The sequence below is a fragment of the Anomaloglossus baeobatrachus genome, chromosome 3 (genome assembly GCF_048569485.1).
Source record: "Anomaloglossus baeobatrachus isolate aAnoBae1 chromosome 3, aAnoBae1.hap1, whole genome shotgun sequence".
Classification (NCBI taxonomy): domain Eukaryota; kingdom Metazoa; phylum Chordata; class Amphibia; order Anura; family Aromobatidae; genus Anomaloglossus; species Anomaloglossus baeobatrachus.
Window position 1 is genome coordinate 189,584,314 of NC_134355.1, and position 27,057 is coordinate 189,611,370.

The following is a 27,057-nucleotide window of genomic DNA, read 5'->3' on the forward strand; positions in this document are numbered from 1 at the left end:
AAACACTCCCCAAAACATTCCCTCTTTCACAAATTTATTGAAAAGAACAATCAATTCCAGGTCCGGCTGTTATGATCCGGAACCATGGAAGACCACCATAAATCATTGGTAAAAGGTGACATGAGCATTGGCCACTAATCTGACCGCCATCCCCTTACTAACCATCAACACTAGAAGTAGCCGAGGGGTGAACTAACATCCTGTGCACCGCGAACCCAGCCGGAGAAGCTAGCTATCCTAAAGGAAGGAAAGATGAATAACTCTCTGCCTCAGAAAATAGATAAAGAATAGCAAGCACCCCACATTCAAAGACTGCGGTGATATAGGAAAACACAATACACAGATAGATGATAGGATTAGCAAAAGGTGAGGCCCTACTGACTAAATAGGACAGGATAGGAAGGGACTGATGGTGGCCAGAGAAAAACCCTGCAAAAATCCAAAAACCTGATAGTATAAAAAGCCCTCAGATCGCTAGATCTGAACTCCATCTCATACCAGGCGCTCTTGTTATACCAATGAACAGAAAGCAGGAATCATTACAAATTCAAGAAGCAACAAACACATGGACTAATAGGAGCAATACTCCAAACTTAGCTGCTGGGAGCTTCCCTGCTAAGCAACCGAGAGGGAAGATCCCTGCATGCAATAAACTGCAATAAGCTGCAGCCTGCAAACCACAGCTGGCAGCTTTACCTTGGCTGGTAATCCAAAACAGAGGGCACCCCACGCTGTTATTTTACATTAAATAAATAATTTAAAACAAAAAACGTGGGGTCCCCCCCAAATTGGATCACCAGCCAAGGTAAAGCGGACAGCTGTGGTCTGGTATTCTCAGACTAGGCAGGTCCACCATTATTGGACACTCCCCAGCCTAAAAATAGCAGGCCACAGCCGCCCCAGAAGTTGCGCATCCATTAGATTTGCCAATCCTGGTGCTTTGCCCCAACTCATCCCGTTGCCCTGGTGCGGTGGCAAACGGGGTAATAAATGGGGTTGATGCCAGATGTGTAATGTCACCTGGCATCAGGCCCTGGGGTTAGTGATGTCACGGCGTCTATCAGATACCTGACATCACTAACCCAGCCAGTAATAAATAGAAAATAGACAACAAAAAAAGTTTTATTTCAAAAAACACTCCCCAAAACATTCCCTCTTTCACAAATTTATTGAAAAGAACAATCAATTCCAGGTCCGGCTGTTATGATCCGGAACCATGGAAGACCACCATAAATCATTGGTAAAAGGTGACATGAGCATTGGCCACTAATCTGACCGCCATCCCCTTACTAACCATCAACACTAGAAGTAGCCGAGGGGTGAACTAACATCCTGTGCACCGCGAACCCAGCCGGAGAAGCTAGCTATCCTAAAGGAAGGAAAGATGAATAACTCTCTGCCTCAGAAAATAGATAAAGAATAGCAAGCACCCCACATTCAAAGACTGCGGTGATATAGGAAAACACAATACACAGATAGATGATAGGATTAGCAAAAGGTGAGGCACTACTGACTAAATAGGACAGGATAGGAAGGGACTGATGGTGGCCAGAGAAAAACCCTGCAAAAATCCAAAAACCTGATAGTATAAAAAGCCCTCAGATCGCTAGATCTGAACTCCATCCCATACCAGGCGCTCTTGTTATACCAATGAACAGAAAGCAGGAATCATTACAAATTCAAGAAGCAACAAACACATGGACTAATAGGAGCAATACTCCAAACTTAGCTGCTGGGAGCTTCCCTGCTAAGCAACCGAGAGGGAAGATCCCTGCATGCAATAAACTGAAAACAACCACTGCAAATGACAAACTCAGATAAGAGCAAAAAGAACCAAACAACAAATAAAGAGCCAAGCACTTATCTGGGGTAGATGTGGTCTGGAGCAGGATGAAGGAGGCTGGTGTACAAAGAACAACTAATATCCGGCATAGCCTGCTATCAGACCAGGGTTTAAATAAGCAGAGAGTTAGCAATGGAAACGCCCATTGCTCAACATACCTGGTCTCTGACCAAACCACTCCTGGCCACAAAAGGGAGCCTCACAGCAGCAAAAGCATAACTGACATTCACAACATCCGGCATAATCCAATAAGGGGATCCCACGGTGATCCACACCATAGTCCCTATCCCAGTCAATGAAGAACAGAATGTTCCCCATTGGCTGGGAGAGCAGTGCAGTTACCTGAGCTAACATCAATAGGTCAGCCCAGGTCACTGCAGGGGATGACGAGCGCTGACTTCAGAAGGTTAGATGAGATCATTACCTGCAGTGACGATCTCCTGCACTGCTGACGTCAGCGCTGTCACTGCCTTCTATGCCCGCCGCGTACTCAGCAGTATCGCGAGAGCCCGTGACGTCACTGCTAGTGACAGTCTCGGGCCGCCGGCGAGACGGGCATAGAAGGCAGTGACAGTGCTGACGTCAGCAGTGAAGGAGATCGTCACTGCAGGTAATGATCTCATATAACGTCCTGAAGTCAGCGCTTGTCATTCCCACAGCTGCCAGCACTGCAGGGTGAAAAGCTGCTGATACTGCGGGCAGACACTGACACACTGCAGGGCAGGCAGCCGAGGGGCTGGAGCGGGACACAGACTGTACGAACACCCGCCGGAGGTCACACGGAAATGTTTCCGTGCGGCGTCCAGGGAGTGTGATCTGTGTATTTACTCTGCTCAGCTTCCTCTTCCTGTCATAATGACATCACTTCCTGCAAAACGCAGCAGTGTTGAACATTACCGCAGGTAAATCGCGACTATACCGAAGGTATACCGCACATCATTTGCTACCTGTGGTATACCTGCGGTATTTCGCGATTACATTACAGTGAATGGAGTGAAATATCGCAGGTACCTGCGGAAAAGAAGTGACATGTACATTTTCTCAAGAAATTTTCTCAAGAAATTCTGCAGAAAGAATTTTTTTGAGAAAAAAACGCAGTGTGTGCAGAGCTATTTTTTTTTCCCATAGGTTTTGCTGGGAAATGTCTGCAGAAAGATTACAAACCTTTCTCAAAAAATGTCTGCAGCAAAACCGCGGGTAAAACCGCGGATAAAAATGCAGTGTGCGCACAGGGCCTTAGAGACTACTCAGGTCTCTTCATCAGGCTCAGTATAACACAAAATCTGAAGAGTCACATATTTATACACAACAGGACATAGAATAGAACAGTAAATAAGACAAGTTATGTGAAGCAGAACGATCAGTATGGCAAGGGGACAAACTGTTGTGGCCATAAATATTGCAGCAGTTCATAGATAAGGAGTGTGAAAGCTTTATTGTCCTCTGATTGGGGTCTGGTCCGGGCTGTGATGCCCCCAGATGCTCTGAGGAGCACATTTTTAATTGATGTAAAAAGACATAAATCCATGTGACACATTCATTCCTGCTCTGCATGTGTCAAAGGTCATCATACGTTTGTATTCCCAAACCCTTCTGTCTCTCTGGAACTGTGAATGTGGCCAAACATTTTTGTAACCCAGACTACAGCATCATGGACATGAAATTGCTGGTATTGAAAAGAAATTTCAAGTCCTAGAGAGACAGAACGGACTAAAACTTTCACACTCCTTATCTATGAACTGCTGCAATATTTACGGCCACAACAGTTTGTCCCTTTGCCATACTGATCACTCTACTTCACATAACTTGTCTTATTTACTGCTCTATTCTATGTCCTGTTATGTATAAATATGTGACTCTTCAGATTTTGTGTTATACTGAGCCTGATGAAGAGCCCTCGAAAGCTTGCTATTATTACGATCTTTTTAGTTAGCCATTAAAAGGTATCAACCACTGGGGACTCTCAGTTCTTCTACACAAGGCTATGAATTTGTTCAGTCACTTTGGACTAACAGACTCCATAGCTGCATAGGAAGTACTGAGGATTGTGAAGCCCCATATAGAGGCAACTTGAATTCCCAAGTAATATCCTCCATAGATTACTTGTCATAGGTGTACAGTTTTATATGTATGTGCAGACGGCCTGAAAGCGACACAAAGAGGGACCAATAACCCCTGTCCATACTCATTCCCATTTAGCAGATAAACCCTTCCCAGTATAAATTTTAATTCTTGTCATTGGTTCCTCAAATTTCTGAAAGATTTTTATGACTTCGATCCCACACTCTTCTTTTTCAGTTCCATACATCTGGCTATCATATGAATATATAATAAAATACTAATTATACTGTTAGGCTATGTGCGCACAGTGCAGTTTTTGAGGCATTTTTGCGCATTTTTCGGGTGCGTTTTTGGGCTCAAAACTGCATGACTTTGCTTCCCCAGCAAAGTCTATGAGTTTTCATTTTTGCTGTCCACACACAACTTTTTTTTTAAGCTGCGTTTTTGAGCTTAAAAAAAAATGGACATGTCAATTCTTTCCAGCGTTTTTCTGCGTTTTCCCCCCATGCAATGCATTGGAAAAACGCGGCAAAACGCAGCCAAAAACGTACCAAAACGCGGTAAAAACGAATGCGTTTTTACAGGTGCCTTTTTTCGCGTGTTTTTGCCGCGGGTGTGTTTTATGCGTTTTTAGTGGCCAAAACCGCACAAAAACGCAGCGTCAAAAATACGCTGTGTGCGCACATAGCCTTAGAGACAAGTGTCTCGCCAGACTTTTCACATTTGTTAAAGGGATCCTGTCACCTTGAGAAACACCACTATCTGACATTTAATCTGCAGGTAATTAATACTTAAATCCTGTGTTTAGCTGACTTGCTAGAGTAGCGAACACAGGGAAAAAGTGGAGTTTTTGGCTATGTGCACACGTTGCCTTTTTTTGTGACCACAAAGATGTAGCGTTTTTGGCCGCGAAAAAATGCACCCGCAGTAAAAAAACGCATAAAAAAAACGCATGCGTTTTACCGCGTTTTTGTTCCTGCATTTTTTCCAATGTGTTGCATGGGAGAAAAACGGTGGCAAAAACGCAGAAAGAATTGACATGTTGCATCTTTGTGGTCACCACAAAAACGCACCTACAACAAAACTGCATTGTGCGGACAGCAAAAATGAAAACTCATAGACTTTTCTGGGGAAGCAAAGTCATGCAGTGTTAAGACCAAAAACGCACATGAAAAATACCGCGAAAAACGCACCGTGCGCACATAGCCTTATCCTCCTTTCAACTACTCGCTGCCCTTCATGGGGGAGATGCAAGGAAGCGGTTACAGTTATGGCACATTATACAGTGAGAGCTCTGTAATCACTCCCTGACACTGTGATTGACAATCTGCTGTGTAGTGTTCAGAACAGGCTGTCAAAGTGCCAGGGAGTGATAACAGCCTCCCTCATTGTAAAGTCAGAGGTGATGGTGGCTCCCTGCACAAAGGACTGGCATTAGGTGTGGGCCAAATGGACAACTGCCCCCCAGTTTTTCAAGCGCAAACTGCAGAGATAATACAAATTATGTATTATCACTGCAGTTTCCGAGGTTAAAACTGCAAAAAGACCTTGGTGACATCAAGATCATGTAATCATGATGTCACCAAAGGTCCTTAACACTGCAGGAGTCAATACCTGCATAACATGAGGCCAACAGGAACCTGGAGACCCCGCCTCTCTTCTTGTTATAATCAAATGTATTCACATCTTTTGTGCAGTGGCATGATGAGGTCAGCACGCTGCTGAAGTCATCACACTGCCTCTGGGGCTGCAGAGATAAAGAGGATGCGGAGGTCCCTTGTAAGCACTCCAGGAGCTGAAGAAAAGATGTGGAATAAATTAAGATGAGGGGGCAGTGGGGTGGAGGATTGGTGTTACCTTCCAAGGGACATTTATTAAGAATGGATGGAAAATGCCAGTCTTCATAAATCAGGACCATTGCTTTCGGCAGCCCATTGCACGATGTAAACAGGAGATGTGCTTCAAGAACACAATCTGCACCACTTCTGCATCTTGACAGGGAAAACACAGAGCAATAATGCACACTTTTGCCACATTTTTGCATGCTATTTTCAATTCCTCTCAATGGTGAAAAACGCAGGCAAAAGCGGTGAAAGCATTGACATGCTGAAGATTATTTTTTGCACCAAATCTGCAAGAAAAAACCTTAACATGTGCACTACACTTCAAGGTTTCTCATTGACTTTGCTGGCGCAGTGATTTGGTTGCAGTTTTGACAAAACTGCACCAAAAAAATGCAAAAAACCCCCTGACAAAATCGCACCATGTACACAGCCTAAAGGTCTAAATCGGTTTCTGTGAATACAACTTAAATGTTGGTGTGTGATGGTGCAATGTTAGCAGTTGGGGCCCCTTTTTTTCTAAAACCAGCCCTGCCTGCACCGTTTAAATAAGGCCACTTTCACACATCCGGATTTTTGCTCTGTGGCACAATACGGCGTTCTGCAGAAAAACCGCAACCGGCTTTTGTAACGCCGGTTGCGTTTTTTTTTTGCATAGACTTACATTAGTGCCGTATTGTGCCGCAGGGGCTTGCGTTCGGTCCGGTTTTGCCGCATGCGGCAGATTTAGCCAATGCCGCGGCCGGATCGAACGTTCCCTGCAACGTTTTTTGCTCCGGCAAAAAACACCGCATCGCGCCGCATCCGGCCGCTGCGGCGCATTTTTCAATGCATACCTATGGAGGCCGGATGCAGCGCGATGCGGAAAAAACCGCATCCGCTCGCCGCATGCGGTTTTTTCCACTGCGCATGCTCAGTAGCATGCCGCAACCGGAAAAAAAACGGACGGGCCGCATGTAAAAACTTATGCAAAGGATGCGGTGTTTTCGCCGCATCCGTTGCATAGTTTTCACAGCCGGATTGAGCCGCAGTGCTCAAACCGGATGTGTGAAAGTAGCCTAACTGGAATCGAGCAGCTGCACTGAAAATATATTCTCATTGTCTCCCTGTAGCCGCTGATCCAGTGAGCTATCTACACAGGATTTAACCCCTTTACGACATAAGATGTACCTTAACTTCCAGGTCGTATCTGTTCCTTTAATGCCCACATTATTTCCCACACATGTCTGCTGATCTGATCACTAGATATAATATGCAGCTAGCAGACGCGGGTGGATGGGAGATCCGCTCACGCCTGTTAACTAGTTACATCGTGCTGTCAAACTCTGAGAGCGCAATCTAATACACTCCAGCGGGGATTGCGTCATTCCCCCGCACCCATTGGCGGCCAATAGGTTACCATGACAGAGTTCAGTTGATGACCCCTGTTGCTGTCATGACTTGCAGCATTTCTGCTGATCAGAGCGGTACTGAAGCATCACTCTGAACAGCAGAAGTGATTGGAGAGTCCAGGCTTCAAGTCCCCTAAGGGAGCTAGAAAAATCAATACAAACTACAAAAATAATTAAAAAAAATATGAAAAAATAAAAAAGCCTAAAAGTTCAAATCACCCCCTTTTTTCCCCCATTGAAAATATTATAATAATAATAATAATAATAATAATAATAATAAAATACACATATTTGGTATTGACCCATTCAGAAATGCCCGATCTATCAAAATATAAAATTAATTAATCAGATGGGCACACGGCGTGGTGAGAAAAAAAATCAATAACGCCAGAATTAAGTTTTTTTGGTCGCTGCAACACTGCATTAAAATGCAATAACAAGCGATGAAAACATCACATCTACACAAAAATGGTATAATTAAAAACGCTAGCTCAGGACGCAAATAAATAACCCTAGATTCTAATAAATGAGAATGCTACTGGTCTCGTGAAATAGTGCCAAAAAAAAATCATTGCTAGGAAATACTACAGCAGTCAACATTATGGTAAAAAAGAAAAAAAGCAGAATTACCTGATTTCAACTGAAGCACGCCTAGGCACCCATAGGCTTCCTGGAGTCTCTCATACTGCACTTTAATGGTTTCCTTCTCATCAGGTGCTGAAAAGAAAGGAAAATACTTTTACAATGATTATAAAATACTAGAAGGTATAATAGGAAACTATCTTTTTGTTGTAGGAATCTAGTGGCAGTGCTAACAGGGAATTGAGGTAATAGTAATCCAAAAAAATTGCTATTTTAGAATTATGCAAAAGTGGAATCAAACACCAGTGATAGTGGCAGAGTAACATACATAGGTCAATAAATTGAGATATTCAGGAGAAAAAGTTTACAAGAGTACAAGAGCTACCCTTTTCAAAATTCTCTACCACTCACAGGTCTCAGAGGAGTTAGACCTTATTGTATGGTGCAATGTGGAATTTACCGCAGAATAGGAAACAAAGTGCTCTTGTGGGCAACGCTAAACCGTAAGGGTGCTTTACACGCTGCAACATCGCTAACGATATATCGTCGAGGTCACGTCGTTAGTGACGAACATCCGGCGCCGTTAGCGTCATCGCAGCGTGTGGCACCAAGGAGCGACGATCAACGATCACAAAAGCGTCAAAAATCATTGATCGTTGACACGTCGCTCCTTTTCATAATATCGTTGGTGGTGCATGCCGCTTGTTGTTCGTCATTCCTGCGGCATCACACATCGCTATGTGTGACACCGCAGGAACAACGAACATCTCCTTACCTGCATCCACCGGCAATGAGGAAGGAAGGAGGTGGGCGGCATGTTCCGGCCGCTCATCTCCGCCCCTCTTCTGCTATTGGGCGGCCGCTTAGTGACACCGCAGTGACGCCGCTATGACGCCGAACGCACCTCACCCTTGAAGGAGGGATTGTTCGGCGGTCACAGTGATGTCGCTGAAAAGGTATGTGCGTGTGACGCTGCCATAGCAATAATGTTCGTTATGGCAGCGATCACCAAATGTCGCACGAACGACGGGGCCGGGTGCTATCGCGCACGACATCGTTAGCTATCGCTAGCGATGTCGCAGCATGTAAAGCACCCTGTAGTTGAAACCCCAGGACTTATTAACTGTTAGGCCTCGGTTCCACTTGTGATTTTCAGGGACCAGTGCAATCCAATAAAACATCAGATTGCACTCGCACCAGTACAAAACGATGGGGCAGTGTCCACCTGCGATTGATTTTTCATGCCATGTCAGCCTGTGCAATGAATCGCAGCGTGCTGCATTTGGCAGCGATTCTTGGCTCACACACACCCATATAATGATATGCCTCGTTCCTGAGGCAGCACACATCACTACGTGTGACACCCCAGGAACGACAAACAACAGCGTTCCTGTGTACTCCGGCAACGAGGCGGGAGTGACATGAATGCGGCTGCTCTCCGCTTCTAGTGGTGGCCCGCTGATTGATGCCGCTGTGACGCCGCACAAACCGCCCCCTTAAAAAAAAGGTTGCTTGCCGCCCACAGCGACGTCGCTAGGAAGGTGAGTCCGTTTGACGTGTCCTAGCGATATTGTTCGCCACAGGCAGCGATTTGCCCGTGACGCACAAACGCTAGCGATATCGTAGCGTGTAAAGCGGAAACAATTTAATTCTAACCATCCATCCTTAACCTGACACCCATCATAATGTTACACCATACAAAACAGATAACTCGATTACCCTGGAATTCTAAAAAAAATCTCCCAGTTACCCAATTTGCTGCAGATTTTGTACTGCAAGCACCAAGGGCCAGATATGGAGGAAGAGAGTTCCTCTATAGTTACAGAGAATCTACCATGGTATAAGCTCAGGAATGGACAAGACATGGCCGATAAGTTAATGTCAGTATCGGCCATGGGAACCCCGGTGTGACCTCTGATGAACTAAATGACGTCACGTGTTCACAGTGGGTCTCCCTCGGCTGTCAGTGATTCCCAGGGAGCTGACATATTTTCGCTCTCAGGAGCCTCAGGATGTAAATTATGTCTGATCTGGAAGGGTGTACTTGGGAGTTAATAAATGGGTGAAAGAGGGTTATGTGTATTTTATTTCAAATAAAGGATTTTTTTGGTGTTTGTGTTTTATTTCTTTTCACTCCCAGGATTAGTAATGGGGGTTCTCATAGACGCCTCCCATTACTAATCCAGGGTTTATATCAATGGCTCTCCTATCCTGATAATACCAGCCCCCACCTGTCTGCTTTACTGTGGCTGGATATCAAACATGGGGGACCTTACACTTTTTTTTAAAAAAAAATTATTTTGTTAAAAAAAAAAATATTATGTAATTTTTTAAAATCATTTACCGTATTTTTCGCTTTATAAGACGCACTTGATTATAAGACGCACCCCCAAATTTGGTGAAGGAAAAGAGATTTCTTTTTTTTTAATGTTAAATGGGGTCCTTCTTATAATGCCAGTGTCCGTCTAACAAATCATATAGGGTATATATCCCTCATAGCCCCCCCATCCTAAAATTAGCCCCCTTAATCTGGATATGGCCCCCTTATATTGAATATAGCCTGGCACACGTTCCCCTGTGCTGCCTATGGCCCCCTATGGATTGCACACATTCCCCTGTGCTGTCTATGGCCCCATATGGATTGCACACATTCCCCTGTGCTGCCTATGGCCCCCTATGGATTGCACACATTCCCCTGTGCTGCCTATGGCCCCCTATGTATTGCACACGTTCCCCTGTGCTGCCTATGGCCCCCTATGGATTGCACACATTCCCCTGTGCTGCCTATGGCCCCCTATGGATTGCACACATTCCCCTGTGCTGCCTATGGCCCCCTATGGATTGCACACAGTCCCCTGTGCTGCCTATGGCCTCCTATGGATTGCACACAGTCCCCTGTGCTGCCTATGGCCCCCTATAGATTGCATATGTTCCCCTGTGCTGCCTATGGCCCCCTATGGATTGCACACATTCCCCTGTGTTAGATATCGCCCCCATGCTGCTGCCCATAGTAAAATAAAACACTCTTTCCTTACATCCTCCAGCGCTGATCTCCCTCCTGTCTCCCTCCATGCTTCTGTTCCTCCACTTCCTGGTTCTTGGTGCCGGTCATGTGATCGGCACAGCAGAGTGACTTCATCTCTGCGTGCCTGATCACAGTGAAAGCAGGGACATCGGGGTGAAACGCTGGAGGAGGTAAGTAAAGCTTTTTTTATTTTAGGATGAGCAGCAGCATGGGGGCCATATCTAACACAGGGGGGGCATGTGCACCGCTGCCCCAGCCCGTCACTGCGGTGCAATTTTCAGCACCATGGTGATGGACAGCGGCTGTGCATATTATATGAGCGGGAGCAGGAGATCTAACGCTGCCGCCCACAGCATTCACCTGCCCCCAGCAGCGCTCCAGAGCGGACCCTGCAGTATATATATATATATATATACACACCCTCCCCCCCCGTATATTCAGCTTATAAGACGCACCCTCTACTTTCCCCCAAAATTTGGGAGAACAAAAGTGCATCTTATAAAGCGAAAAATACGGTATTTCTTTTTACACTACCATACAGCAAACTGACTGCAACCAATCCCAGGTGCGGACATACGGTGGGGGGCGTGCATAGAAGTATACCATTTGATAACCATAATAGGGAATAATTACTTAATAATAACCAAAAAATATTATTTTATTAGATCACATTAAAAGTATGAAGCACAAGTAGACACAAAACAAGGTGCACAGAATATATGCCAACAATGGCTGGTGGGAGTAAAAGGGTATTATCATCCCCCGGGCCTAAAGATAACCTAATATGCCCTATCCCAAATTCCACTCTACCAGCCAACTGAGGAGGTTTGCCCTAATTTTTTGTGGCTCCCCTATTCACCAGTGGCTGATCCTCCCTATAATCACAGTTCCTAGGGAATATACAGTGCAAGGGAGGAGGAGAGAGGGGAGGGGGATGCAAAAATTGATCGGCAACCTTTAAAAAAGAGCGACAAATGTCCAAATACACAGAATGAATTGAAGCACTTTACAATATGCAATACTTAGCTTCGGAAAAAAAGAAGATCCTTCAAAGTTCTATATATTCACAGAGGACGAAGGGCAAAGTAATCAGTGACCAGCAAACCATATGAGCAATTCTGTGGCTGAATAGCCCAAAATCGATATATGGTACTCTTAATGCTTTACAGTAGCCTGAAAACACCTCAATGTATGCCTCGATGTGATTCCCCGTTATACACTGTTCATCAGGAGGTTGCCCTGATATAAATAATGATCCAGGATGATAAATGCAGAGTCCAGGATAAAGGATCCCTTAGTGCCCCTCCCCCGCACCAAAAATCCAGAACAGCCCAGACAGTACTGCAGTTATGCTGTCCATATGGTGCAACAGGAAGGAGGTCCAGACTGTGGGGCGTGTATAGCAGTCTGCAACCAATCATAGACACTGGCACGGAGGGTGGGCGGGGGAAGCAGTGAATATTGATGAAGCTTAATAAGCGGGCCTGAAAAAGAGTCTGACTGCAGTGTGATCCTCCAGGAAATATGGTATGTATAACTATCCTGCGCTTACTACCTTTAAACTTCTGTTTGTAGCACCCTAGCGCTTAATACGGCCATTTTACTGCCCAGAATGTTTCATCCCCATTGACTTGTAAGGGGTTTGTTGTCTGGGGTGAAGTTCGGATGCTGAACCCATATTTTTTTCTTAAGTCCATTCTGGTTCAGCCAACCCGAATATCCATGGGTTCCCTCATCACTATTTCTAACAAAAAAAAATTGTGTTGATGTAAAGTAGACATGCGATAAATGTTATTTATTAACTATTTTATGTAGCATAACTCTCCGTTATAAAGAGCAAAAAAATTTGAAAGTTTGAAAATTGTGAAGCTTTTGCCAAATTTCTGATCTTTTTCAAAATATATGCCAAAAATATCCTTCTAAATTTGCCACTAACATGAAGTACAGTAGATCACAAAAAACAGTCTCACAATCCCTGGGATCCGTTGAAGCGTTCCAGAGTAAATTACTTCATAATGTGTCACTGATCACAATTGAAAAAATGGACTGGTCAGGTGAAAACCAGGCTCAGGGATGAAAAACACAAATCCAGCTTTCTGTCCCTGGCCACAACACTGCAACCCAAAATCCTTTCGTAATCTTCAGATTTCCTGATGGTTTGCACACAGTCAAGGCACCCAGTACCAGAAGAAGCAAAACAATCCCAAAACATCTTTGAACCTCCACCATATTTGACTGTAGATACTGTGTTCTTTTCTTTGTAGGCCTCATTCCGATTTCGGTAAACAGGAGGATGTGCTTTACTGAAAAGGTCTATCTTGGTCACAACTGTCCACAAGATGCTTTACCAGAAAGATTTTAGCTTACTCACGGACATTTATGTACCTTTGTCAGCATGGGGTCTTTCTGGGTCTCCTGCCATAGCATTTCATTTCATTCAAATGTCCACAGATGGTTCGCGCTCTCTGATACACTTTGAGCCTGCAGGATGGCTTGAAATTCTTTGATACGTGATTGAGACTGCTTATCCACGATCCAGAATATCCTGTGTTGTTCATTAATTTTTCTCATCCAAGTCCACGAAGATTAGCTACAGTGGCATGTGTTGTACACCTACTGATTATGTTACACACCATGGACAAAGGAACATTAGGATCTCTGTAAATAGACTTGTAAACTTGATACTGATGCAAAGACTGTGTCAACTTCTTCCCTTTTTAACTGATTTCAGATGTGATTTTCATGTTACACACACCTGTTATTTGGCAGAGGTGACTTTGAATGAACATCATATGCTTGAAACAGAGTTGTTTATGTCACGGGGTGTGACGGGATAACTAGGAACAGGGGAGCCTAAATTGGCCATCAGTTTAGGGAAACCCTACGTGACAATGATCCCAAAGGTACGTCTGAAGGTGAATATGTTTGGGCAGTCTTTGTAGCCCTAGCTCCTGAACAAACCTGGTCTAGTGATCCCCTTTCCCTCCACCCAGCAGAGGGCCAGGACAGGAGTAGTTAACCCGGCACAAAAAAAAACAGACCAGGGGACCAAAACTGAAAATCACAGCAATCACACACATGGAAGACCACCATAAATCATTGGTAAAAGGTGACAAGAGCATTGTCAACTAATCTGGCCGCCATCCCCTTACTAACCATCACAACTAGAAGTAGCCAAGGGGTGAACTAACATCCTGTGCACCACAAACCCAGCCGGAGAACTAGCTATCCTAAAGGAAGGAAAGATGAATAACTCTCTGCCTCAGAAAATAAATGAAGAATAGCAAGCCCCCCACATTCAAAGACTGCGATGATATAGGAAAACACAATACACAGATGATAGCATTAGCAAAAAGGTGAGGCCCTACTGAATAAATAGGACAGGACAGGAAAGGGGCTGATGGTGGCCAGAGAAAAACCCTGCACAAATCCAACAACCTGATAGTACAAAAAAAGCCCTCATATCGCTAGATCTGAACTCCGTCCTATACCAGGCGCTCTTGTCATACCAATGAACAGAAAGCAGGAACCATTACAAATTCAAGAAGCAACAAACACATGGACTTATAGGAGCAATACTCCAAACATAGCTGCAGGGAGCTTCCCAGCTAAGCAACTGAGAGGGAAGATCCCTGCATGCAAATAAACTGAAAACAACCACAGCAAATGACAAACTCAGATAAGAGCAAAAGAACAAAACAACATAACAAAGAACTAAGCACTTATCTGGGGTAGATGTGGTCTGGAGCAGGATGAAGCAGGCTGGTGAACAAAGAACAACTGCAATCCGGCATAGCCTGCTATCAGACCAGGGTTTAAATAAGCAGAGAGTTAGCAATGGAAACGCCCATTGCTCAACACACCTGGTCTCTGTCCAAACCATTCCTGGCCACAAGAGGGAGCCCCACAGCAGCCAAAGCATAACTGACATTCACAAGAGGTATAGACAATACATGATCAAGAGAAAACTAAAGGAAGGAGGAAATAATCAAACAACAAGTGTATTTCCACAACACACTAAACAGCGCATGGAAGTTCACCAGTAACAGGATAATAAAGCACAAGGACAAGGATCACATAAAGCTATTATTGGCATGGGAAAACAGGCTCCATCATCTTAAGAAACGTAGAGGAGACTGTGATAGGTCTCCTCCTCCTCTCAAGCAGTAATCCACAGGCTAGCAGAAATTAATCCTGCAAGCCCGGTTACTAACAAAAGCACAGCTGGTCGATGCCTGAGCCTGTCTGTGCAACACAAAAGCAGCATCGTGTGGTGTCCAACTCTGCCATGTGAACAGCGTCATATGTAGTCCTGACACTCGGTGAGTTTTGAATTTTCTGGGAGAAATAATTCATTTTCTGGAACAATTTCAAGAATGACAACACTTTCGACCATGACTGTACTGTATGTACAAAAAATCATCAACATTTCATAATAAACTGCATAATAAACGGCATGTTAAAAAATGTTTCTATTTTCTAACTGTATATTCTTCTGCTGTAACACTGACACACATCAGAATAACTTAGAAACGGATATGAAGTTATTGCAAAACCAGCCAAACATTCATTGCTTAATATTTATCACACTGGAAATTAATGACAAGTCACAAACTAAAGTATTGCCATGAATACACATAAGGTTTATATAAGCAATAAACATTTCATAAAACAAGTGGTACTAGAAATGTTTCCTCTAATGATACTTCAATATTTAACCAAGCTTCTTTTTGCAGCTTTAGATGTCTCAATTTTACAGCTCATAATGTAATAAAGTTAGGATAATAACAACATGTAATGAATACATAGAAAATATTTATACAATTGGCTTAAAGGGACTCTGTCAGCAGGTTTCTGAAACGTACTCTGAAAACAGCATGCTGTAAGAGTTAAAACAGAAAATTCAGTCCTGCATCTGTTATCACAGTCTTTTTTTGTTTATCTGCAATGTTAATTTAAGCCTCTTATTTTTATCACTAGTGGGTCTCAGTGGCACCAGTTGTAGTCCGACTCCGCATCCCTTCTGTTATTAGCAGCTTTTGTGGAAATGTACACTGAAAGCCTGGTGTGGGCAGGGGCAGCTCCCAGAGCTCTGCTACATGCAAAATCTAAAATCTTTCACTGTGTCAGAACGGCGGCACCCAGTAATCTAACTGATACATCTCATGTTGCTCTCAGATGAGGTAGTAAATATTTTCTATAAATACAAGTGTATCTCAATAATTAGAATATCCTCAAAAAGTTAATTTATTTCTTAATTCAGTACATAAAGGGAAACACATATATTACAGTATATAGAGTCAATACAAACAGAGTGATCTATTTCAAGTGTTTATTTCTGTTAATGTTGATGATTATGGCTTACAGCCAATGAAAACCCAAAAGTCATTATCTCAGAAAATTGGAATATTATGTAAGACCAACTGAAAAAATTATTTTAAACTCAGTAAATGCACTCAATACTTGGTCAGGGCTCCTTTTGCATGAATTACTGCATCAATGCAGCGTGGCATGAAGGCGATCAGCCTGTGGCACTGCTGAGGTGTTATTGAAGCACAGGTTGCTTTGATGCCTTCAGCTCGTCTGAATTGTTGGGTCTAGTGTTTCTCATTGTCCTCTTGACAATACCTCATAGATTCTCTATGAGGTTTAGGTCAGGGGAATTTGCTGGCCAATCAAGCACAGTGATACTGTGGTTATTAAACCAAGTATTGGTACTTTTGGCAGTGTGGACAGGTGCCAAGTCATTCTGGAAAATGAAATCTCCAAAAAGCTTGTCGGTAGAGGGAAGCATGAAGTGCTCTAAAATTTTCTGGTAGACAGCTGCACTGACTTTGGTCTTGATAAAACACAGTGGACCTTCCATGATATAGCAATGAAAAGTAAAAGGGCTATTCTTCAGAAGTGGCTGGTGAAGGAAATACCAACAAAAGAAGAACTTGTTAATCAATTGAAAAAAACGCTCATGTTGGAGAAGGTGATGGTGGAGAGGTGCAAAGAAAGGATGACAGCAAAATTTTTCAGTAAATGGAGAAAGTTCATAAGCGTTATATGTTCTAGAGAAGAAACAATACAAATAATGTCCACATTTGTGTCTACGGAATGGTACAAGAAGGAAGACCTGTCAGGGTCCCTGAGCGAGCTGAAAGTATAGTTGGCCAAATTCTGGGTTGTGTCGCATGGAGAGGGGAGGGGGGAATGGGAGGGATAGTGTTTACAAGTAATGTTTGTAACAAGTTATCAAGGAATGCTGAAGGGGGGTAGCGGAGACTGAACAATGGAAATATACACTGACGAAGAAGGGGAAGGAGCAAATTTGATGACCGTGACAAATATGTGATCGATAAATTGTAGAGACTATGTTATTTGATATTTTGATTTGTTGACCCTTATTTTCTTCATTCTGCACCCTATTTTACCATTACAAGAAAAGAAATAAAAATTTGGTTTAAAAAAAAAAACACAGTGGACCTACACCAGCAGATGACATGGCTCCCCAAACTATCACTGATTGTGGAAACTTCACACTAGACCTCAAGCAGCTTGGATTGTGATCTCTCCACTCTTCATCCCGAATTTGGGAACTTGATTTCCAAAAGAAATGCCAAATTTACTTTCATCTGAAAACAACACCTTGGACCACTAAGCAACAGTCCAGTTCTTTTTCTCCTTGGCCCAGATAAGGTGCTTCTGGCATTATCTATTGGTCATGAGTGGTTTGACACAAGGGATGCAACAGTTGTAGTTCATGTCCTGGATACGTCTGTGTGTGGTGGCTCCTAAAGCACTGACTCCAGCAGCCGTCCACACCTTGTGAATCTCCCCCCAAATTTTTGAATGGCCTTTTCTTAACAATCCTATCAAGGCTGCGGTTATCCCGGTTGGTTGTACACCTTTTTCTACCACACTTTTTACTTCCACTCAACTTTCCATTAATATGCTTGGATACAGCACTCTGTAAATAGACAGCTTTTTTTTTAGCAATGACCTTCTGTGGCTTACCCTCCTTGTGGAGTGTGTCAATGACTGCCTTCTGGACATCTGTCAAGTCAGCAGTCATCCCCATGATTGTGCAGTCTACTGAACCAGACTAAGGTCCATTTTAAATACTTAGGAAGCCTTTGCATGTGTTTTGTGGTAATTATTCTAATTTTCTGAGTTAATGACTTTTGGGTTTTCATTGGCTATAAGCCATAATCATGAATATTAACAGAAGTAAACACTTGAAAGATCACTCTGTAATGACTCTATATAATATATGCGTTTTCATTTTTGTATTGAATTACTGAAATAAATTAAGTTTTTAAGGACGTTCTAATTTATTGAGATGCACCTATATATACTTAGTGAGCATGTTTCAGAATCTATAAGTTAAACGAAACTTGTAAATAGCAGTCAAATAGGTAAATGCTCTTCTACACATATAAGTAACATTTCTCTCTAAAATAAAGCAACTTTTTCAATTACCGTATTTCTGCATATGAAAAACAACTATTCTATAGATGTACAGTACTTCTTCATTTATAAGGCTCTGTTCAGCACAAAGCATAGTGTTGTAAAAATAAAAAAAATACAACAATAACCACCCATAATGTATGATATACATTTTGGGTGGACCCATCAGAGGTTCTTTGATGAAAATTTTCATGTTAAAATAGACACACAATGTAATAGGTCCTGTATAGAAGAATTTATTTTTTTGTTATTTCGCCACTCTGTTTCTCACAGATTAGCAATTAAAGTATTCTACACCTGAACAGTTAACCAAAGTGGGCAATACAAAAGGAGCATATGCTTCTTCCTTTTTCTAATGCTGATGAATTTACTGGGTAATGAAGAACATTCTCACATAATACCTTAGACCAGACTCAGTGTGAGACATGTACTGACTAACAGTCTACTCTTCTCACTGCAGAGTGATGACATGTGTTGGAGCACAACAGGTTAAAGGGGTTGTCAGACATAACAAAAATTTTTGAGTTTAAGCTAATCTGTGCTGTATTGTCATATAAAACTCCCCTACATTGTTATTTTTTGTTTTCTAACTTTTGTTCCTCTTGAATTCACCCTTTATTCTCTGCAGCACTCTGTTTACATTCAGCACAAGCAAACTTACCACTTCCTGTGCAAACCTCCCAGTCAGAGCTGGCACCGCCCGGCCTCACTGTCCAGCCCTACCCCAGTGTCCAGCCTCGCCCCCTGCCCGCCCCCTGCACACACATTCCATGTCAGTATATTCTGCCCCAGCACTGACGTGTTATCACTACAGCATTGCAAACAGCCCCACATCTGGCTCTGCACCGCATACACACATCGGGCTCTGCACCGCATACACACATCAGGTTCTGCACCGCATACACATCGGGCTCTGCACCGCATACACACATCAGGCTCTGCACCGCATACACACATCGGGCTCTGCACCGCATATACACATCAGGCTCTGCACCGCATACACACATCAGGCTCTGCACCGCATACACACATCGGGCTCTGCACCGCATACACACATCGGGCTCTGCACCGCATACACACATCAGGCTCTGCAGCGCATACACATATCAGGCTCTGCACCGCATACACACATCGGGCTCTGCACCGCATACACACAGCGGGCTCTGCACCGCATACACACATCAGGCTCTGCACGGCATACACACATCAGGCTCTGCACGCACACACGGCACTCTGTACCGACCCCCCCTACCCCCATAGGGAACACATATAGGGAGTACATACTCACACGTCCTCGGTCCCCGACGCTCCTGCACGTTCGCGCGCTGTCTGTGCTCTGGCCATATCAGCACAGTAGTGACGTCACCGCTGTGCTGAAGAGAGCACAGACAGCGGGGCAGTGATGAGAAGTGCAACGCTCCTTCTCATCAGCGCTTTCAAATGTACCGGCATCTGTGATCTGTGATGCCGGTACATTTGAATGTGTGATCCTGAACAGGGGGCCTGGTGCTGGCACTGACACCACCGCAGCCGCTGCCAGGCCCCGCCACCAGGTCACGGACCCCACAGCAGTGCAGGGGGAGGTTGTGGGCAGAGTACGGAGTGCGGGGGAATGTGTGGGAGGGTGCAGGGAAGGGGGGCGGAGCTCATCGCACTATACAGCCCAGCAGGGAGGCGACATGCTGTTTCCACATTTGCATGTCAACATGGCCCTGCCCATGTTGACATGAAATGACCGGAAGCAGCAAAATCGCGGCAGGAGCGGTCACATGACCACTCTGAGCCGGGGGAGAGGGGCTGACAGCAGGGCAGGTAAGTGGTCTCTATCTACTTACCTGCCCCAATGTAGCCCAATAGGGTAATAATGAAAAAAACTCAAAATAAGCCAGATAACCCCTTTAATCTATGATTAATTACGATTTAGACTTCCCTGTTCCAAGTTGTCAGTTCTCACATGACTTTTTATTATCCTATGAATGGTGGCTTTGCTACATAAAAACTCCAGTTTTATTTCTTCTTCAAAAAGACAGAGTTGTTCAAACAAAACAGAAAGTTTATTATCACCATGAACAAGCAGTCTAATGGCCCTCATACATATTAGTTCTGATTAATGTGGGGGCGCCGGCCGAATAATCTTCAGAGTAGATGTCCGATTTCAGACTGCCAATCACATTATTCTACCAGAGATAAACTTCCAGACCACATGTCAGCTGGCGGCTTTCTCGTACAGAACACTAGAGCACTCAGCTAAACGAGTGCTCCCGTGTTTGGAAGAGTCTGCTGAGATGCCAATATAGTGTCAACAAAGTACCCTACAGAAGAAGGAAAAAAAAAGACAAGCGCCGATAGGATGATATACTTTGGTAAGTGAGGGGTAAGGGGTGAGATACCGCTCACCTGATGAAGTTGTGATTATCACAACGCCAAAAAAAGCCAGTGTTTATGTCAGCCTCTGTAGTTGGCCAGAAGACAGAAGATCCTCTTCTTCTGCACACAACAGGTAATTGAAGGGAGAATACGCATTTGAGTGACCATGCTGAAAAGAAGGGTGCTTCACTCCAAAACAGATGCAAGAAGTTTTATTATGCTTTTGTGGTCACAAACCCAGCCACTTTTCACATTAAATACAACCAACTAGTAAGATAACTAAGTACCATATGTTATTTACATGTACTATCGTTATTTAATTACTTACCGTATGTTTCGGATTATAAGACACACTTTTCCTCCCAAACATTTGGAAGGAAAATGAGGGGTGAATACTAAAATCCAAATATTGCTTACCAGCAGGTGGAGAATTGGCGTGGGGGCCTGCCTGTGCGGGCGACCAGGTGCCTCTCTGTGCTAGTGGCCGGGTGCCTCTCTGTGCTGGCGGACAGGTGCCTCTGTGTGCAGGTAGCCAGCTGCCACTTTGTGCGGGCGGGCGGCTGTCTGTGCATGCGGCTCTCTGTGCGGCTTGATGTCTGTGCGGGCGGCCAGGTGCCTTTCTGTGTAGGCGGCCAGCTGCCTCTCTGTGCGAGCGACCGGTTGGCTTTGCGGGCTGCGGTGGCTGTGCTGGCAGCGGAAGCTGCGGTGGCTGTGCAGCGGGTGTCCGAAATGCTCTGGCTTCAAATGATGGCGCCCGGAGTCAGCGCGTGAACAGATGGAGCTCTCGGCTGAGAGCTCCATCTGCACACGCACCGCTTCGGACACCGTTTATTTGAAGCCCGGACTACCAACAGAGCATCTGGGACACCCGCTGCACTGGCCTGCTGCTCACAGCCACCGCAGCTTCCGCTGCCAGCACAGACTCGATGCTGCAAGCACAGACCCAACCGCTGCCAGCGCAGACCCCACCAGCACCGTCCCTGCCTCCTGTGACTCCACTTCACCACCGCTGCCGCCCCCCTCCGGTAAGACAACACCCGAGTATAAGACGGACCCCATTTTTTTATCTCTAAATTTGGGGTGTGTCTTATAAAACAAAAAATACAGTACTGCATGTAGGGTATGGCTCCTCCTTTTTGGGCTGTGCACTTTATCTATAGAATTTTCCTTAACTACGTGTTTAAACAGTCAGGTCTGGGTTCTGTTCTGCCCCTGTGTATTCTGAGAACTGCTGTAAAAAGTATGAGTCTTGGAAGAAGGGGAGGAAAAACAAAATGCAAAAACAAAAACTGGCATGGCCAGGAAGAAGTTAAAATATTCAAATGACCCCCGATAAATGTGTGGTTCCTATTTAGACAGCTGAAGAGTTACGTTGCTTCATTGCACCCTCATGAAAATATCTTCCGCAAGCTCACACCCTTTGAAACTCTTTGCTTAGCAAGAGACCCTCCGGAACATGTCATCTCATTACTTTACAAAATCTTTTTATAAGAGCGAGATGCAGGCAGACACTCCTAGCTTCTTTCAGAAGGGAGGTAGACTTGGGTAGGCCACAGTCTGGAGCGGACAGGTCAAAGATTCCCCTTTTCACCAAAAGACCATCCATGAGTTCCCTGACTCAGGAGAGAGGCTTTAAGATTTTATATAGGTGGTACAGATGCCCCACAACTGTACACACCATGTTTCCTTCAACCCCAGACACCTGCTGGAGATGCCTAAACGATAGAGGATCATACATACATATCTGGTGGGCATTTGAGGCTATCAAGGGATTTTGGAAGGCAGCGTTCGTCCTAATTAATCTACTCTCCACATGCAAGGTCACTCCTTCTTCCGAGCTTGCTCTATTGTCATTATGTGATTGGTCCATATCTTGTTTTAAAAACAGTCTACTACGTCACGTCCAGGAGGCAGCGAGATGTCTGATCCCAAGGTACTGGAAACAGACACGAGCTCCATCTCGGGAAGATTTGTTGCAGAAGGAGAATACATTATTTAGAATGGAAAAATTGGTAGGACAAATAACTCACACTTCGACCAAGGTATTGGGTCTTTGGACTCCATGGGTCCTTTTTAGAGACTCTTTAGATAGGGAGAATTGGTTGCTAGGCGTGGTTTGAGCAGAGTTTGTACTGGCTTATGGGAAATGGGGGGCGGTGGCTGGATGGATCGGGTCGTGCGTTCTCCTAAGTTTTCCTTGTGTTGTTACCTTCCCTCTCTTTCTTTCTATACTTTCCCAAGCTTTTTTGAATTCTCCTCTCATGTCCCACCATCCGGTTACTGTTCTCCCCCCTCGACTTCTTGCATTTTCAAGACTTGTTTCTTTACTTCTTGACCCAGATTTATCATTGATGCGGAGTCATGTAAGAAAGTTATTACGTAATTCATAATATTTTGATGTATTATGCTCTATATTTCGTTTTGAGAGTGTCGTTGTGACGGGAGTGTACAACAGAGCAAAGGATGGACAAGGCCGAGGGACGATCCAACAGGTTTATTCACAAGAACACTGGAACAGCACACGATAAGTCCACGTAAAACAGATTCGGGGGCCCTTCCCAACAATCCTCGGACCGGATAACAAAGCAATCGTCCTTACAGTAGTCCAAAGAGTTCCACACAATCCCACGGGCCGCGGATCTCCAGTCTGTAACAGTCCACACACACAGACCCCAGGATCCAGCCTCAGCTATGGATCCTAGTCCTATTCCAGCTGAGCTCCAACTAACTGAACTAACATGTTCTTCTCTCCTGGGATCAGCCCCTTAGTTGGGCACACCTCCCCCTGGCCATTTGATGCATGAATGGACTTTAGACTGCTGGCTCTGCTCTGTTTACCAAGTTGTGGTTGGAGAAGTCCCATGCTGAGAAAAACAATATATATATGCAACCCCCACCAAATCAATGACAATAGCTACAGCTGAAGCCTGAGTGCAATATGATACAGGCTGGGAAAAGGTATAGTCACTTACATCCCAAGACATAGTATTACAGCAAATACAGTGAGAAGGTAAAATACATCACATGGCATCTTATACAAAAATATGGGATGGAGAAAACTACATACATCATGACAATTCCTTCCCCTCCCAACTTGTGTACGTACTAGGGACCTCTACAGGTCACTGGTTAAGTACACACAGGCAGAGCGTTACTTACATGTGGCTTCATGCAGCCACGAATTGGCATCGTAGCTCTCCCACATCATTGCCCAGGAGAACAGCTGCAGGCAGACCACCCATCACCCCAACCACACATCGCCTGACCCCAAAACCAAAGTTCAGATCCACAGTGGCTGTGGGAATAGTCCTCCATTGTCCACCAGCCAGTTCAATGACAATCCCAGGTCCTCTATGGATTGCCTCAGGCCGAACCACTCGGGGATCAGCCAGTGTGAGGAAAGCACCCGAGTCACAAAATCCAACAAGTCTCTGTCCATCCATCACAACCTCCTGCAAGTGCTTACCTCGATGAGCAGAAGTCGTCATAACTGCGGGTCGCACCTCGTAAACTCCTGGTGGTGCAACATGGGGGGCTGAGTCACTAGGCCAGTCCTCACTTAGCGGTGCCACGTCTTCCTCCATGGCACTGGGCTGTAAATAATTAACAATCCGATTGGGTGCAGGATCAGTCCTCATTTGAACAGCTGGGCAGGAGACTTGCCGATGCCCTGGCTGTCCACATTGATAGCATCTGAGCTGGGTCTCCCTCCATCCAAGGCGTCCTCTTGGGTAAGGGGTAGGGGAACTTGGAGGCCGGCTCCCACCTGAAGGTGCTGTAGGGGTTTGAGGATGATTCCTCCATGGGCTGGCTGGGCATGAGGCCTGCAAATGCCCGGGATGCCTACAAACATAACACCTGCGCTCTGTTACTTCCTCTCCCCGGCGTATTCCAGAAAGTGCAGTAGAAGCAACTGGAGGCACATTAACACGGGTATTAACATGTGGTGGCTTAGAGGAACGGGGAACAATGGGGACAGAATAACTGGGGGCATCCGGTGTTGTGGAGCTGTTAGGCGTCTCTCCATCCTCCAACAGAACCCTCCACTGAGGCTTGATAGTGAGCACCTCATCAGCTAGAGCAGCAGCTTGTTCCACAGTTGACGGCTTTCTCTCACGCACCCATTCTCTGATTTCCGCAGGGCACCTGGCATAGAACTGCTCTTTCAGGATGACCTGGAGGAAGGTCTCCCAAGTTAAGGCTCCCTCTCCCTCCAGCCAGCGATGGCATACTTGTTTCAGTCTGTGGGCAAACATCTTGAAAGACACTTCTCCATCACAGGCTAATGTACGGAACTTAGTCCTATAACTATCTGGGGTCACGGCATAATGTTCCAGAATGGTCTGTTTTATCTCCCCATACTCACAATTCCACTGAGGGTCCATAGCTCTATAGGCGTCGGCAGCTCCACCCTCCAAGAGGCCCACCAGGTGTCTGACTCGCTCTCTTTCTGGGACTTCCATTAATCGGCACTGATGCTCAAAGTCCTGAAAGAAGCCCTCAATGTCACCTGCAGCTTCATTAAATGGCTTAAAGTCCTTGCGGGACACTCTGGAGAATTCCCTCATAGTGGGTGCTGTGGTTACAGTTTGTCTGGAGCCTCTAGTTGCTTCCACAGCAAATCTCCTCTCCAGCAATGCTGCCCTCTCTTGAGCTCTGCGTATAGCCTCCCTCTTATCTTCTATGGTGGCCTCATCTCCAAGCAGTGCCATCTCCTCCTTATACCACACAACCCATTGACTTTTTTGGGTATTTACCTCCAGCTCCCGTCTTTCTTCCGTTTGCTGTGAGGATCCTTCCTCCACGTCATTTTGCGAGCAGACTCCTTCTAGCGCCTCAATCAGCTGCTCCTTGGAGAGTCCTTTGAAACGAACTCCTACTTCACGGGCCTTTGATTGCAGGCTCCCCAAAGTCCAGGTCTTGTACTCTGCAGTGCTGGTTCCTGATGTTGAGCCATTGTCCTCCATTCCTTCTGCTCTGATCCCAGCGCTGCCAACCAGTTTGTGACGGGAGTGTACAACAGAGCAAAGGATGGACAAGGCCGAGGGACGATCCAACAGGTTTATTCACAAGAACACTGGAACAGCACACGATAAGTCCACGTAAAACAGATTCGGGGGCCCTTCCCAACAATCCTCGGACCGGATAACAAAGCAATCGTCCTTACAGTAGTCCAAAGAGTTCCACACATTCCCACGGGCCGCGGATCTCCAGTAAGTAACAGTCCACACACACAGACCCCAGGATCCAGCCTCAGCTATGGATCCTAGTCCTATTCCAGCTGAGCTCCAACTAACTGAACTAACATGTTCTTCTCTCCTGGGATCAGCCCCTTAGTTGGGCACACCTCCCCCTGGCCATTTGATGCATGAATGGACTTTAGACTGCTGGCTCTGCTCTGTTTACCAAGTTGTGGTTGGAGAAGTCCCATGCTGAGAAGAACAATATATATATGCAACCCCCACCAAATCAATGACAATAGCTACAGCTGAAGCCTGAGTGCAATATGATACAGGCTGGGAAAAGGTATAGTCACTTACATCCCAAGACATAGTATTACAGCAAATACAGTGAGAAGGTAAAATACATCACATGGCATCTTATACAAAAATATGGGATGGAGAAAACTACATACATCATGACAGTCGTGGAAAACTCTAAAAGGGTCCTTATTCCCCTCCCCACCATCATGACGATTATCTGATCAGCCTGAAAGTTTAGGAATTTACGACTCAGGGATGGTAGAGCTACAGCCAAAAGATGCACAGAAAAGACAATCCTTGACAATCCTTTGTTCTGTTGGAGTGAAAACTCCTAATATAGTTTTTTTACGTGGCCCGTTAATGCTAGAAAAATGAAAAACATACTGCCAGAATCCCTGTGGAACGCTGAACCCAGCACACCGTTTAGCTTGACTGGGAGATCGCTGGTATCATTACAAATTAGTATGGGCCAGTAAAATCATGCTAGATGCGCTGTGTTTGGTATCTATGTAAATGTAAAATCGAGATATAAAATACGACGCTAATATCTTTCACCTGTAAGAATTACTGCACCACAATTGTGAAAAAAGTATACAGTTTTTATTATTACAAAAAATACAAAATACTGGAAATCACATGTGCTTGCAGTTAGTGATTAGACATGCATAGTTAAAATCCAATTAAATGAGACAGAGAAAAGAAGGTCACAGGGAGGAAGACAGGCTACCGCTTAATTTCTGTGCGGGGAACAGGATAGTCAGATTAATTCCAGATGGCCATATAAATAACCAAAGAAACATAGGTATATCCCCTAAAATAGTAGAGTAATGGAGGGCTTATACATGAAAAGTAACCAACAGGATAAGGTCCAAATCAGGGCCTGAACACAATAGTATGTAACACCACCAGCGAGTACATAGCAATAACAATCTCAAAAAAAAAAAAAAAAATTTTTTACAATGGTTGAGATTGGCACCTGAAGGACCTACCTGTGGTATGTACAGCACCC

The 27,057-nt window shown here is 44.8% G+C and overlaps 1 protein-coding gene across 1 annotated transcript in view; it reads right to left on the bottom strand.

Moving 5' to 3' along the window:
* SYNJ2 (synaptojanin 2) overlaps positions 1-27,057 on the bottom strand; it is a 266,841-nt gene that overhangs the window by 196,622 nt on the left and 43,162 nt on the right. The window contains exon 2 of the mRNA XM_075339649.1: positions 7,767-7,853. Within this exon, the coding sequence (XP_075195764.1) occupies positions 7,767-7,853 (87 nt within the window). The remainder of the gene's footprint in view (positions 1-7,766; positions 7,854-27,057) is intronic.